Source organism: Ovis canadensis, chromosome 24 (genome assembly GCF_042477335.2).
Source record: "Ovis canadensis isolate MfBH-ARS-UI-01 breed Bighorn chromosome 24, ARS-UI_OviCan_v2, whole genome shotgun sequence".
NCBI classification, from domain to species: Eukaryota; Metazoa; Chordata; class Mammalia; order Artiodactyla; family Bovidae; genus Ovis; species Ovis canadensis.
This window is the reverse complement of record NC_091268.1, coordinates 32826427-32841278: the sequence shown is the minus strand read 5'-3', so window position 1 is coordinate 32841278 and position 14852 is coordinate 32826427. Positions and strand designations below refer to the sequence as shown.

The 14852-nt window shown below is 42.7% G+C and overlaps 1 protein-coding gene across 1 annotated transcript in view; it reads left to right on the top strand.

Annotated features, from left to right (window-relative positions):
• GPR139 (G protein-coupled receptor 139) overlaps nucleotides 1–10204 on the top strand; it is a 43420-nt gene extending 33216 nt beyond the window's left edge. Inside the window, exon 2 of the mRNA XM_069569413.1 lies at nucleotides 9234–10204. Coding sequence (XP_069425514.1) covers nucleotides 9234–10168 — 935 coding nt within the window. The 3' untranslated portion in view covers nucleotides 10169–10204. The remainder of the gene's footprint in view (nucleotides 1–9233) is intronic.
• The last annotated feature ends 4648 nt before the right edge of the window (nucleotides 10205–14852 follow it).

Genomic DNA, 14852 nt, shown 5'->3' with positions numbered 1-14852 from the left:
TAATATCTTCTGCTTCTGTTAGGTCCATACCATTTCTGTCCTTTATCAAGCCCATCTTTGCATGAAATGTTCCCTTGGTATCTCTAATTTTCTTGAAGAGATCTCTAGTCTTTCCCATTCTGTTGTTTTCCTCTGTTTCTTTGCATTGATTGCTGAGGAAGGCTTTCTTATCTCTCCTTGCTATTCTTTGGAACTCTGCATTCAGATGCTTGTATCTTTCCTTTTCTCCTTTGCTTTTCACTTCTCTTCTTTTCACAGCTCTTTGTAAGGCCTCTCCAGACAGCCATTTTGCTTTTTTGTATTTCTTTTCCATGGGGATGTTCTTGATCCCTGTCTCCTGTACAATGTCACGAACCTCATTCCATAGTTCATCAGGCACTCTATCTATCAGATCTAGTCCCTTAAATCTATTTCTCACTTCCACTGTATAATCATAAGGGATTTGACTTAGGTCATACCTGAATGGTCCAGTGGTTTTCCCTACTTTCTTCAGTTTAAGTCTGAATTTGGCAATAAGGAGTTCATGATCTGAGCCATAATCAGCTCCCGGTCCTGTTTTTGCTGACTGTAAGAGCTTCTCCATCTTTGGCTGTGAAGAATTGATGCTTTTGAACTGTGGTGTTGGAGAAGACTCTTGAGAGTCCCTTGGACTGCAAGGAGATCCAACCAGTCCATTCTGAAGGAGATCAGCCCTGGGATTTCTTTGGAAGGAATGATGCTAAAGCTGAAACTCCAGTACTTTGGCCACCTCATGCGAAGAGTTGACTCATTGGAAAAGACTCTGATGCTGGGAGGGATTGGGGGCAGGAGGAGAAGGGGACGACAGAGGATGAGATGACTGGATGGCATCACTGACGCGATGGACGTGAGTCTGAGTGAACTCCGGGAGTTGGTGATGGACAGGGAAGCCTGGTGTGCTGCAATTCATGGGGTCGCAAAGAGTCGGACATGACTGAGCGACAGAACTGAACTTCAATATGGTGTCCAGCAGCCCGTACCAATCAATTGAAGATTTAATATTTTTGTCATCCCTGCCTCAAGCTGTGCTCTCACTCTAGGCATGAGATCCTAGAGCGATTCAAGGAAAGCAGGAAACACTGATCCTACTTTGAGAAGAATACATTCAAATGCTAAGTGTGGCGACAAGTAGTATAACAGTGAAGGGCATGATAGTAAAGTTACAAGGAAAATTAAAGGGCTATCAAAATAAGAACTAGAATTTAAAAAGAACAAAGGCTGTTTCAGAGGATGTAAGGGACACCTAAATCATCAAGTAGTAAAGCGCAATGGTTTTCTCCACCAAACAGAGAAACAAAGAGGAGGCTGGAGGTGAAATACAGATGCAGCTAGAGGGACTGGGAATGAAGAATTTCCAGATAAGGTGACAGGACTGTAATGCCTGGAATGATCCATAGAGGGAAATGGGACTCTGCTATGGATTCGTTCAGAGCTCGGACTCTCGCCTATTCAGCTCTACTTCCAGCACAGGGTCTGGCCTCTAGCTCAGTATTGTCTGCTGAACTGAACTGTGTGTTCAGGCCAGATGTGAAAAGTAACAACTAACATTTACAGAGTGCTCACCATGTTCTGGAAGCATTTGACACCCTTTATTTCCTCTATCTTTCTATCAGGCTATGATGATACCATTTATATTGATGCCAAATTCACAGATGTAGGAACTGAGGCTCAGGGAGAGTCGTCACTCTACTTCATAACTTCTTCCACTATGATTTGCAACTTTTAGCCTGCAAAGAGCAAAAGGAACAAACGGCCCTTCCAGGAAGCTTGAAGGCATCTCTCAGGGATTACCTTCCTATGAAGTGGGGCCCCACTGTCTGATTTCCACTCCACCAGCCACAGTCAGTTTCATGCCTCTAACAACCAACTTCAGGAAGGACATTCCACATTCCCTGGCTTCTGCTCTGAAGCAAGTGGAACAACAGGAAACAAGGGTGGCCACTGGCCAGCAGGCAGTGCCTGGGGTTGGAAACCCTTCCCTGCTCCTCTCCTAGGAGCCCTCAGGAGGGCACAACCTCCTGAAAACCTCCTGACACCGTCCACAGAGGCCAAAAAACCTGAATACCAAGTCTTGTCAGCATCATCTTCCCCACCAGCCTGCCCCCACTGGAGACAGGAGATTTTCTTGAGGCTGATGGGGTGGGAAAGGTCCAGGGGGGTAGGGGCAGAGTCAGTCAGCAGATGCAGAAGCAGCTTGGGCACATGGGGGTAGGTTAGGGTGCATTTGTTTTCCTTGGGTTTTGTGGCTTCTTCTTTGGGGAAAGGAGAGAGCATCTTGAGTGGGGAACAGTTTGAAGAGCAGTGAGGAAGCAGTTAAGGACAGGACAGCTGAGAGCTCTTAACCTGAGAGGACGCAGCACCTAGGCAGCAGTGTCTGTGTGGGAAAATAGGGAGGGACACCGGGCTGCTTCTTGAGGAGGGGCACCACCTTGAGCTCTCAAGAGTACCTGGTGTTCCCAAGTGGTGTGGAGCAGAGCCCAAAGCCCCTTTCCTGTGGGCCTCTTTTAAAGGCATTCAGGAAACACCTCCAGGGGTTTCAGAATTGTCCTTTAGGCTCAGCTGGAGCACTCAAGGCACAAATAGTCAGAGGCAGGGGCTCTCCCAAGCTGAGTGCCCCCGCCAAGTTGAGCCCTGCTCGTAGCACACAGTATGGGTCTGCCCTGCTCCTTGAGGAGCCACAGGTATCAGGCTGGGCTCTCAGGTCTTCCCTGATGTCCACCAGGCGGCTGGGCACCTCTGGGGAGTGGTCACACATTTCTGGATGCCACTGATGCCACACATTCTCTGCAATGGAGGCACAGATGACAAAGACATTGGCCTAAGGGTGGGAGAGTGTGCAAGAGGGTCGTACTCCTCCTGGCCTTGCATCCCACAGGTCTGGGCCCACCATGCACTCAGGGCACTGTAATCATCAGACACTGCCTTCCTTGGGGAAGGCATCAGTTATGTAGCTCTGAGTCCCATCACCTGCCACCACACACCTGATGCTCTGCATCGTCGGTGTGGCAGCTGCAATGGAAACAATGCCTCCTTCCACTTTTGGCCCCTCTAGATGCAGCAACCTGGTGCCCTCCCTACCACAGGGGAACCAGGGCAGTAGCAGCAGCCTGGTTCAGGATTCCAGAGCTAGCATCATTTTGTTTCCCCTTTCTCCACTCCAAGATCTGTAACTGAAAAGGTAACAATAAGGAAAGCAGCAGCCCAAAAGAGGCAATGTCCCATCACACAGTTCAGCCCCCACAGCTGATCTAAACAAGGACACTGCTGATTTCTTGCTCCTGGGACTTGGAAATTGCTTTCCCTAAAAATCTGTCCTTGAGGTACCTTCCAGCAGCCACATAAATAACACCACCAGAATTGCTCACAATGTCAGGGGTCCTGCTGTGTCTGTAGGACATGAGGACTGCCTCTTCCAGTGCAAAACATGGGCATCCGAAGGAGGGAGGGGGGATTCATTTAAGTCACAGGTGATGGTGGCTGAAAGGGTTGAATGGTTCTCTTTTGGGAAATTCACAAGAACATGATTTAGGATGCAGAGAGAGGATTTGTAGAAGGTAATCCCAGGAATTTAATCAGCCCAAATACACAACTCTCTGTTCTTTTTGGAAGACCTGCATGGACCAAACAGCTGTGGTATCAGTGGCCTACTCTAGTTCACATAACTGCCACTGCAGTCAGAAAGTGCTCTTTGATGTCTAACCTAAATCTTTTTGTAGCTTCAACTTGAGCTCCTTTCCTTCTTACAAATTCTATTAGCTGTCTTTAGGAAGAGAGGAGGCTGACAGGGAGGGAAAGAGGGAGGAAGGAAGGGAAAAGGGAGAACAGGAGGGAAGGAGAAAGAGGGGAAGAGAAAAAAATGTGTTATCCTTTAAACCAGCATTTCTACTTTGGAGAACTTATTCCACAGAAATATGCAAAGATGTTTAATGAAACTCTGTAGTGGCCAAAATAATAAAACAAGTAATGTCCAGCCATAGGTGAATATTTCATGAATATTGTTGACATAGGAAGATTCTAATTTCTAATTTTTTAAAAAAAACAGCTTGCACAACAGTATTAGTGTATGATCTCATTTTGTGGTGGTGATCATATTACTAATTCTATTTGTAATTATAGGCATGTAAATATCCTGGAGAAACAAACACCAAATGGTTAACCTCTGTTCTGGTGGCAGCATCGTAAACTATTGTAAACCAGTACTTACAGCCTTAACACAACAGTGTAGGATTGTTTGTCCTGGTTCTTAGGCTGACTGGGCTCAGCTGGATGGCTCTTGCTCGGGGTCTCTAGCAGTTGCAGCAGAGAAGCAGCTGGGACTGCCATTATCAGGGGTTCCATTGAGCTGGACATCCAAGAGTGTTCACTCACATGACAACTGATGTCGGATGTCAGCTATGAACTCATGGGGCTTTCAATCAGAGTCCCTACACACAGCCTCTGCAAGTGACATGGACTTCTCACAGTTGGACTCCAAGATAGAGCTTCCCAAAACAAGTTTTCTTTTGAAAAACTTACAGTCTGATTGTGCAATGTCACTCCCACAACAGTCTCCTGGTTGAAAGTGAGTCACGGGACCAACCCTGAATCAAAAGGAAGAGACTGCACAGAGGCATGAGTATCAGGAGGTGGTTCACTGAGGGCCATTGAAGCAACTAGATATTGTAATATTTCTAGAAAATGGGATTTGGACAGACTTTCACTTTCCAGTGTCTGATGTAATAGTTAAATGTACCAACACAGGAGACAAAAAGCCTGGCTGTCCTGGCTCACCACTAGCTTTCTGTGTGACCTCAAACAAGTTACTTATAACCTCTCTGAGCCTCAGAGCTTTCAGATAACTGTTATGACCTCATAGGGTGGTTGTAAAGATTAAATTGAAGTGTTGTATGTAAGATGCTTAAAAATAAATGCTCAATAAAAGTGAGCTAATAATATTATTATGCACTGATATGTTTAATTTTTACAAGTATATTTTACTTTTATAATTGAAGAAAATAATTTTCAAAGACCAAAAAAAAAACTAGACATGTAGCAGAATTAAGAAATGTAAACCCCAAACTCCCAGTCAGAGCTCTTCTGAGGAATCTGAAGGGACTCTTATTCCTCATAGACATAGAAAATACCTCAGGAAGACCTTGACCCTTCCCCTCTGCTCCAGTCAACCACCCGGTGGTGGGGTCTGACAGCCTGACCTGTGTTGTTCTTTCAGCTGTTCCCCAAATCCTCTCAAATTTGTGTACAGTAAGCTGCAAAGTATAGGAAATGAATTCCCCCAATAATATAACCAAGAAGCTTTGCAATCCCAAAGCATGGGCTTTATATTACCCAGGAGCTTAAACCTGTCCAAAGCCAACATTGACAGAGAGGATTTGTTCTTTAGAAGCATTGACATTTTGATCATGAAGTTGATGGGGACTCGCTTGGATGGGATTTGGTTGGGTTTCCACACAACAGATTCTTGGGCCAGTTAGTTTGAGGGAAAAAGTAAGAAATGGAATTTCAGGCGGTGGTGCCTCGGGTTCCCTCGCTTATGCAACCTTTATAAATACACACAGGCCCTGCCAACACCACTCCTTTTCTTTGGGGGAAAACTGTCACAGTGGAAATGAAAGGATTTTTCAACGTGAGGAATTATAGCAAATGTCAAAGCCTAAGAGTTGAAAATTCTACCTTCTCATTTCTTTTTCAGAAAATCAATACACAGGCACTGTTCCAGTCCCCTCTGGGTCTCTGTGGCTCACACATCTCTCTCATCCCAAGGATGTCTTAAGTGTTCTTGATGTTGCCTTGGGGGCAAATCTACCTGCATGAAAGAAATGGGAAACTCAATGCCTCAATGGCCGCGGGTTAGTTTCTCGAGAGACGCAATTACTAGGAACTTAAGGAAATGTCAAATATGAATAGCTGGCAATTTCATTTGGAGTTGATGATTTGCCTGGCTTAAAACACTAATTAGATGGAGCTTGAATATTTTTAAAGAGTTTAGTTATGGAAGATTTTTAGCACCACACTACAAATAGGTTTCCATGAAGAAGTAAGAGATGGTGGTGAAGAGTCACTCTCTGCAGAATATATACAGTCAGCCGTCTGTATTTGTGAATGCTGCTATGTCACTTCAGTCGTGTTTGACTCTGTGCGACCCCATAGACAGCAGCCCACTAGGCTCCCCCGTCCCTGGGATTCTCCAGGCAAGAACACCGGAGTGGGTTGCCATTTCCTTCTCCAATACATGAAAGTGGAAAGTGAAAATGAAGTCACTCAGTCATGTCCGACTCTTGGCGACCCCATGGACTGCAGCCTACAAGGCTCCTCCATCCATGGGATTTTCCAGGCAAGAGTACTGGAGTGGGATGCCATTGCCTTCTCCGTATTTGTGAATGGGAACCCACAAAGTCAGAGAGCCATCTGTACTCTACAATTTTATACACAGGACTTGAGCACTGGCAGATTTTGGTATCAAAGGAGGGTCCTGGAACCAATACTCTGTGGATACTAAAGGATGACTGTATGACATTTCTTTCTGGGGAGATCTCAGCACTTATTCATTCTGTGCCCCCTTATAAGTTGGGAGCAGAGCAGGGACATGAGAGAGATTTTGGGCATTATTTAATGAATGGAAAAAAGAGGTTCTGAGAAATAATGGCACTTTTCTAAGTCAGAGACAACCTAGAGAACAGGAATCACTTTTCTCTGGCTGGAAACAAAGTGGAACTTGATACGCCATAAAGTCAGACAAAGCTGGATAAGTAAATTTTTGAAATTTCAGGATTAATAATACAAAGAATTTTGCTTTGATGGGCCTTTTTTCTTTAGTGTTGACTTAAAGTTAATTTATAATTTTTCTTTATTATACAGGGTATAACATACCTGCATGGTACTCCCACCCCTGTTTAGAAGTATTGATATTATCAAGTGGTTTTCAGCTCGAGTATTAGTCCTGGGTTTGAATACTGGATAATTAATATAATTGGTACCTTAACTCTCCACCACTTCAAAATGTTATTTCAAAGTGCTTTGAACAAGAACAAGGGCAGCACAGACTTAAACAAACAAATCAAAAACCTGACAGTGCCAAGTACAGAGAGGTTATGAGCAACTGGAACTCTCATACTCTACTGCTGGGAGTGCAGATTAGTAAAACCACTTTACAGAGCAGTTCAGCAATATCTGGGAAAGGTGAAGGTTCACATGCTCTGAAACATAGGAAACACACTTCTAATATGTATATGCTGCTGCTGCTGCTGCTGCTGCTGCTAAGTCGCTTCAGTCACGTCCAACTCTGTGCGACCCCATAGACGGCAGCCCACCAGGCTCCCCCATCCCTGGGATTCTCCAGAAAAGAACACTGGAGTGGGTTGCCATTTCCTTCTCCAATGCATGAAAGTGAAAAGTGAAAGTGAAGTCACTCAGTCGTGTCCGACCCTCAGCGACCCCATGGACTGCAGCCTTCCAGGCTCCTCTGTCCATGGAATTTTCCAGGCAAGAGTACCGGAGTAGGGTACCATTGCCTTCTCCAATATGTATATGCTACCTGAGAGAAACTAGAGCCATATCAAGGTATTAACTATAGCAGATTGTAAGAGCAAAATCCTGAAACCAGTTTAAATGTGTGTGTATGTATATATATACACATATAGATGTCCATATATGTCAGTATATATATACACTATAGACAGTTAAATGTATATGTCTATGTAATATGTGTATATATACATAGAGACATATATAGACTTAAGTTTGTATATGCGTAAACATGCCTATGGATAAGTGAATAAATAAATTCTGGCAAATTTATTCATGGAATTGCTCTATAGTCATTAAGAAGAGTGAAACAGATCTACATGTATCAGTAAAAATAGATCTCAAAACCATCTTGTTGAGTGAAAAACAGCAGCATGTAGAGTGGCAGGTTCTGCATAAAAGAAATTTAAGATTATGCAAATATGGCCCTAGAGATGACAGCCCTGTGGCTGCCTCTAGGGAGGGAATGGGAGAAGGAAAGGATGAGCTGGAACAGTTAAAGAAGACTTCAACTGTGAATACAGTGTCATTTCTTCTTTTAAAAAAAATTAAAGCATATGTGGCAAGATGTTAACATTTGTTTAATCTGAGTGATGAATATGGCAGGATGTGTATACTACATTTTCACTTGTGAACTATTGTGAAGTAATTTTAAAGAGGCATGCAAGAAAGACAGCCCTGGATACCAGCCCTGCCACTGCACTTCAAACAAGGGACATCAATTCTCTGAGACCCTTGTTCGCAAACTATGATTAACAATGTTCAAATTTCAAAGCTGGTTGTGAGTTAATGAGAGTAAAGCGTAGAATGACTTTCAGATGTTACCCATTGGGATATCCTTTTAGAATGAGTCCCTAATGATTTTCCAGATTTATCTTATTCAGAGAGACATTAGCTTCTTAAAATTGATCAGAAATTATGTGGGCGCATTTCAAAACAATTCTGATCTCCATAAAAATAATGTATTGCTATTTTTTTGCAACACTATATACAACATGTATTACACAGACGTGTAAAGCACTAATTATTTAACTATGATTGCCCTGAGGGTGGTTGGAGTAGAAGAGCGGAAGGAAATTTTACTTTTCTCTGCTATTAACTTTAATTATGTACCATGTGTGTAGACTACTTATTCTAAAAATAAATATAATTCATTTAAAAAATAATCTAAAGGTCATAGTCTTCTCCATTCTAAACCCACTTACAAAGGAAAGTCTTCAACTCTAAGTTCTAAAGATTCTTTAGAGGTCATATAGTCCAATCTCCTACCTGAGCACAGGATATGCCATTCCAGCCCCATATCCTCCTTGAAGTCAGACGAAAGAAAGAGCATAGGATTAAGGATTAGGAGATCTGAGTTTGGTTCCTGTCACCATGAATTACTAACTCTTGACTCTAAGCAAGTCCCTTAAGTTCTTTGAGCCTCAGTTTCATTTCTGAAATGAGGACACAGCAGCACCGCTGTTGTGACTGTGTGAAGACAGATAAAGTACAATGTGAACATGAAATTTTGTCAAAATAGTGTCAGGATGTTTGTATGAGATGCAACTGCGGTGCAGAAGTTTCCCTCAAGAATATGGGTTCAGTCCCTTTGATTTCCATGGGAGTGCTCAATACACTATTCCTAACGGGCCCCTAGTCACCAACAAAGTCATCTTGCTTCAGATGTAAACCAGACTCTCTTCTCTCCACAGCAAATATCCTAACCGTGATCATCCTCTCTCAGCTGGTGGCTAGGAGACAGAAGTCTTCGTACAACTATCTCTTGGCACTTGCTGCTGCTGACATCTTGGTCCTCTTTTTCATTGTGTTCGTGGACTTCCTATTGGAAGATTTCATCTTGAACATGCAGATGCCTCAGGTACCCGACAAGATCGTCGAAGTGCTGGAATTCTCATCCATCCACACTTCCATCTGGATTACTGTTCCATTAACTATTGACCGCTATATCGCAGTATGCCACCCGCTCAAGTACCACACGCTCTCCTACCCAGCCCGCACCCGGAAAGTCATCGTAAGCGTTTACGTCACCTGCTTCCTGACCAGTATCCCCTACTACTGGTGGCCCAACCTCTGGACTGAAGACTACATCAGCACCTCCATGCATCATGTCCTTATCTGGATTCACTGCTTCACTGTGTACTTGGTACCCTGTTCCATCTTCTTCATCTTGAACTCAATCATTGTGTACAAGCTCAGGAGGAAGAGCAATTTTCGCCTCCGTGGCTACTCCACGGGGAAAACCACTGCCATCTTGTTCACCATCACCTCCATCTTTGCCACCCTCTGGGCCCCACGCATCATCATGATCCTCTACCACCTTTACGGGGCACCCATCCAGAACCGCTGGCTGGTGCACGTCATGTCCGATGTTGCCAACATGCTGGCCCTTCTGAACACGGCCATCAACTTCTTCCTCTACTGCTTCATCAGCAAGCGGTTCCGCACCATGGCAGCCGCTACTCTCAAGGCCTTCTTCAAGTGCCAGAAGCAACCCGTTCAGTTCTACACCAACCATAACTTTTCCATAACAAGTAGCCCCTGGATCTCCCCGGCCAACTCACACTGTATCAAGATGCTGGTGTACCAGTATGACAAAAATGGAAAACCTATAAAAGTATCCCCATGACCCCATCGGTTTGGCACCTAGTGCCTCTGCATAATCCATTTCCAGATGGGAACGTGGCCCATCCTGTGGCTGAAGAGCTCTCCTTAAGAGTGCTAACCTGATTTCCTGTCTCCACAGACTGAGCAACTTTCAGACTGGTAGATGAGAAAAGATGGAGGAGAAAACCAACAAAAACTTGAATCTTGTTTTCATTTATGCGTTTGTTTCCATCAAGTCATGTAGACGCCAAAAGTCTCTACCAGTTTGAAGATGTCATTGGAGGTTGTATCATTCTCCTGTGGCCTGTAAGGACACACCAGAGAGAAATAGTCTATGGACTTAGGCTTGGCATCATCCACAGTCACTGGGAACTGCTCATTTACATGACACATCAAGCCACAGTAGCACATGGCTGAGCCCACACTCTTCTTCCAAGAACTGAGGTCATCCATCATTTCCCTGTGTTGTTACCAGCAGCTAACAATGCAGACCAATTTGGGAATTTTCCAAGGCTCCCTCTGTCCTAGGGAGGGTTTTGGTCTTGAAGTGGCCCTGACGGGGGAGGATTGAATCCTGTACAAACTCTGGCAGAGTTTCTGTGAAAATGCTCCAAACCAACATAACCGTGACCCTCAGACCCTCAGGGGTCTAAGATGCAGTCTTTCTATTTGCCATGATGTATAGGTTTTATCTAACGCCTCCAAAACAAAGACCCTGCCTGGTGTGCAGGGCCATAGGAGGAATTCTTGAGCCCAGAAAAACAAAAAATAAGCCCACTCTTGCCATTGTTTCAATCCACCCTTGAGTCAGCTGTGTATGATCTCTTTACTGAAATAGCTTCTTCTTGCCGTGCCACTCAAGCTTCCTGGAGAAGCCTTTATGTGTAGAGTTGCCAACCCTGCCACCCTGCTTGCTGACGCCCTCACCAAACTGTTTTATTTGAAGTGACTTTTGAACTGGATTTAATTTTCAAGGGTCAGGAACTGTAGCTCTCCAGGTGTGAAAGGAGGCAGTCTCAGCTCCACCCCGCAGTCCAGCTGGCATTGCCATTTGGCCACAAATGGTAATGAGAAGGTGCCCATGTTGTCTGCATGTCTGCCTTTTGATGCACATGGCTCAGAAGGGTGGTGCCAGTTTTCAATGATGCTATTTAACCCAGATCCTTTGCAAAATAATAAAATATGAATTTTGTTTTTCTTCCCTTGCCTGTACAAGGCAAGAACAGTTCTAGGGTATAATTAATGGAGGTTTTCCTGGGAATTACCACTCATGTGTGCATACGCACAGACTTGAATACATTAGGCTCCTGCGTACCCCATGATGTGTTTTGAAAGAAAAATCTATGCTGGAGTTTTTCTCAGTTTTTTTTTTTTTTAACCTTCTCCCAGATTCCCAGTATTTGAAGTTATCCCTGTTCTGAAAGAAGTATTCCAACATGATTTTGGAATTGTATGATTTTTTTGGTGACCCAACAAAAAGCAGAGAGTCCACTTGAAACACTTGGTTCCTCGGGCTGGATTTTTACTGCACTTTTGTCCCTAAACTGGAAGACACATCTACCCTTTTAAAGGGAACTTGCAATAAATGAGCAGGGTAGAAAAGACTCCAATGCCACATAATCCCAAAACTTCAGCCAATACCCTCAGCATTAAATCAGTACAATTTTAGGTTATGTTCACCCTAAAGATCCTAATTCCTACTCTGTTTAAATGATTGCAGAAGAGTCTCGTCTCACCCAAAGATTAGTTCTGAAGTCAGTGCAAATGGAAAAAATCTGGCAGAGCCAAGTTACCTCTGCAAAGTTCTCAGGAAGGATCCATGTTGGAGACCATATTCTATCCCTTAAAATTCCTAACTCAGATAAGTTTCTTTTTTTTGCCAGCATTGGAACAGTTTGCTGTTTCTTCCACTGAAGACAAGACAGAATTGACTTACATTTAGAGACCATATTGTGTGACTCCATTGTATTCAAGAACATTAGGATCACACTGGTGCAGCAAGGTGCTTCCACTAAAAGATGTTCATGGAAGTCTGAATGAGGGAAAAGCAGATTCGTATCTTCCAGGTCACACTCTCCCCAGGGCAGTGTGCTTGTGTGGGAGGATGGGCAGATTTCCCATTAAGTTGCCTTTCTGTTTCTTTTTTGCCAAGCATGTGTAGTCGGGTACCTGTTCATTAACTGTGTGTATGATATGACTCCATCACACCCCTTTGTGTATGAACCAAAGGCTACCTACACCTAATATATATAAATATTTATTTGATTATTTATTTTTAAACAATAGGTCTGAAAAATGCTAGTTTGAGCTATACATGAATGAGTCACCGTGCAATATCTATAATGGTTAAGCAATTCCTTTTTGAGAATGAATGTAAGATGAAAAATATGTATGTGGATCTCAATGCTCTCTGCTCCACATTTTTAGGTATGTGTAAAAATTAATTACTGATGTTTAAAAAGTAAAAGCTGAGTGTGTACTTGGAATGTTTTCCTCATACACTCATTTATTACTTCTCTTAATAATAGAGGCTATACGAATTAGTGTTTGATCTCTTGTCCTTCTGACTGTATTTTATATTTTGATACAATAATGTTTAAAAGAGGTCTGATTTTTGAAGGCAGTCCATGAGGTGTTGTCTTCTGGTTACAAAGCATATGAATGCCTGTTGGCTTAGGTTGATACATTTCTCCTAAAATTTATCTCAAATAACATAAGGACTTTTAATTTATTCTTATTTATAGTAATAACTGTGGACAAAATTTAAAAGCTTTTTAAAGAGAAAACAAACTTTTAAGCCTTTTCTTTCAGGCCAGTTTTGGAAATATAGCTTTGAATTTTGAAGTGTGCACATAAACAGCTGCTGTTGATGGCACATAAGCAATTGCCTTATATCAGGTTTTTGTGATGCCCCTTTCAAAGACTGTTAACTAGCGTCCCTCCTGTATGATTTGTGTCCTTGGTTGGACATGCAGTGATGCTACACACGTACACAGTGTGTCTTTCTATTGAGCAACTCAAGGACTGAACAGCCTAATGGGAAGGAAATAAGGAGGATGACAAATAAACCATAAAAGACAGACCATGAGAAGGCATGAAGTTTCATTTTGCAAACACTCTGCAAATGGAAACTTACTTTGCACAGTTGGTGCCTACTGGTCCAACCTGAGGGGCCTATCTGAAGTGAATAAGAGACTCTAACGTTGGTTATTCCAGTTCAAAGAATGGGAAAAAAATAGTAAATGTTCATATTTTCTTAATTAGATATTATATTGTGTTTGGACTTGTTTGTATTATAATAAATTCTAATATGGTGCACAATTGGGGTTTCGTATATGCATATATGCTCAAGAAATGGCAGAACTCCAATTAAAATTTTTAAATAAGTATCTTCCTTATGCTTTGTGCTGGTGCTAGAATGAAATCTGTGTCCCACCTGCCCCTGGTTATCCAGGTATATTCCAGAATTGAAGACTATTGAACTCTGCTTTCTATAATCCTAAACTAGGGATTTCCCCAGTAGTCCAGTGGTTGAGAATCCACCTTGTAATGCAGGGAACACAGGTTCAGAGAACTAAGACCCCACATGCCGTGAACAACTAAGCCCATGAGCTGCAACTACTGAGCTGCAACCCCTGACCCATCGTGTGACACAACAAAGATTCCCCGTGTAGCAAGTAAGCCCAGATGCAGCCAAATAATTAAATAAACAAATATATATATTTTTTAATCCTAAATTAGGTATCTTACTGGGAGTAAATCTGAATTCTCTCTGACTACATCCCCTAGGCATCTTTGAGAGAGTGAGGGCTATAACCGTAGGGGAAATCTAGCATAACAGCTAGGAATTTAGGCTCTGAAGTCAGATGGTCACAAGTTCAAGTCCTTGTTTCTCCATGTACTAGCTGGGTTGCCTTGAACCAGTCCTTGAAGATCTCTGAAATATCATCCTCATGCAGAAACTGGTGTAAAAGTTAACTTTTCCCAGGTAACTGCAAGGTTAGAAGACACTCTCAAGGTCAGGAAACCAAGGTTTGGAGTGAGTTATTGTTGGCTATAACTTTGCAGCCTCTACCACTTTCTAGCTGTGTAGCCTTGGGCAATGTTTTCAATCTTTCAGAGTCTCAGTTTCCTCTCCATAAAACAGGGCTAATAGTAATTCTATTAAATAATTTATGAGGTGATAACTATTAATAGTACAGTTAAAAAGAGCCTCAACTGTACATTCTCTTACAGGTGAGGATGCTAGGCCCAAAGACGTTAATGATTTGTCCAGAGTAGAACCCAAGTCACCCAACACTTCATCCTTTCCAGTCTACCTCATTGAATCTCTGCAAGATTCTGACTCATCCCTCCCAAGGTTCACATTATTTTTGTGTCCTTTTTAGAGTTGGGTATATTGCCTAGTTTTCCAACTCTTCAAATACACATCATCCAAGCATGAGATATATTATAGCAGCATCATAATTAAAACACTTAATTTGACCATTCCCTGTGAGGTAGGATTTTTTTCAGTGACTCTATCAGGAATCCTAACCACAGCTCTCAAACTAGCTATGCATTTCCCACACATACCACCATCACTTCTGACAGCCACCAACAAACTATTGTCATAACCTATCTTTGCATCAACTTGGAGAATGAAAGTAACTTACAAAATGAGAGGTAAGAAGAGAAAAGCAAAGATTTTGCTAAGAAGGTTGCAA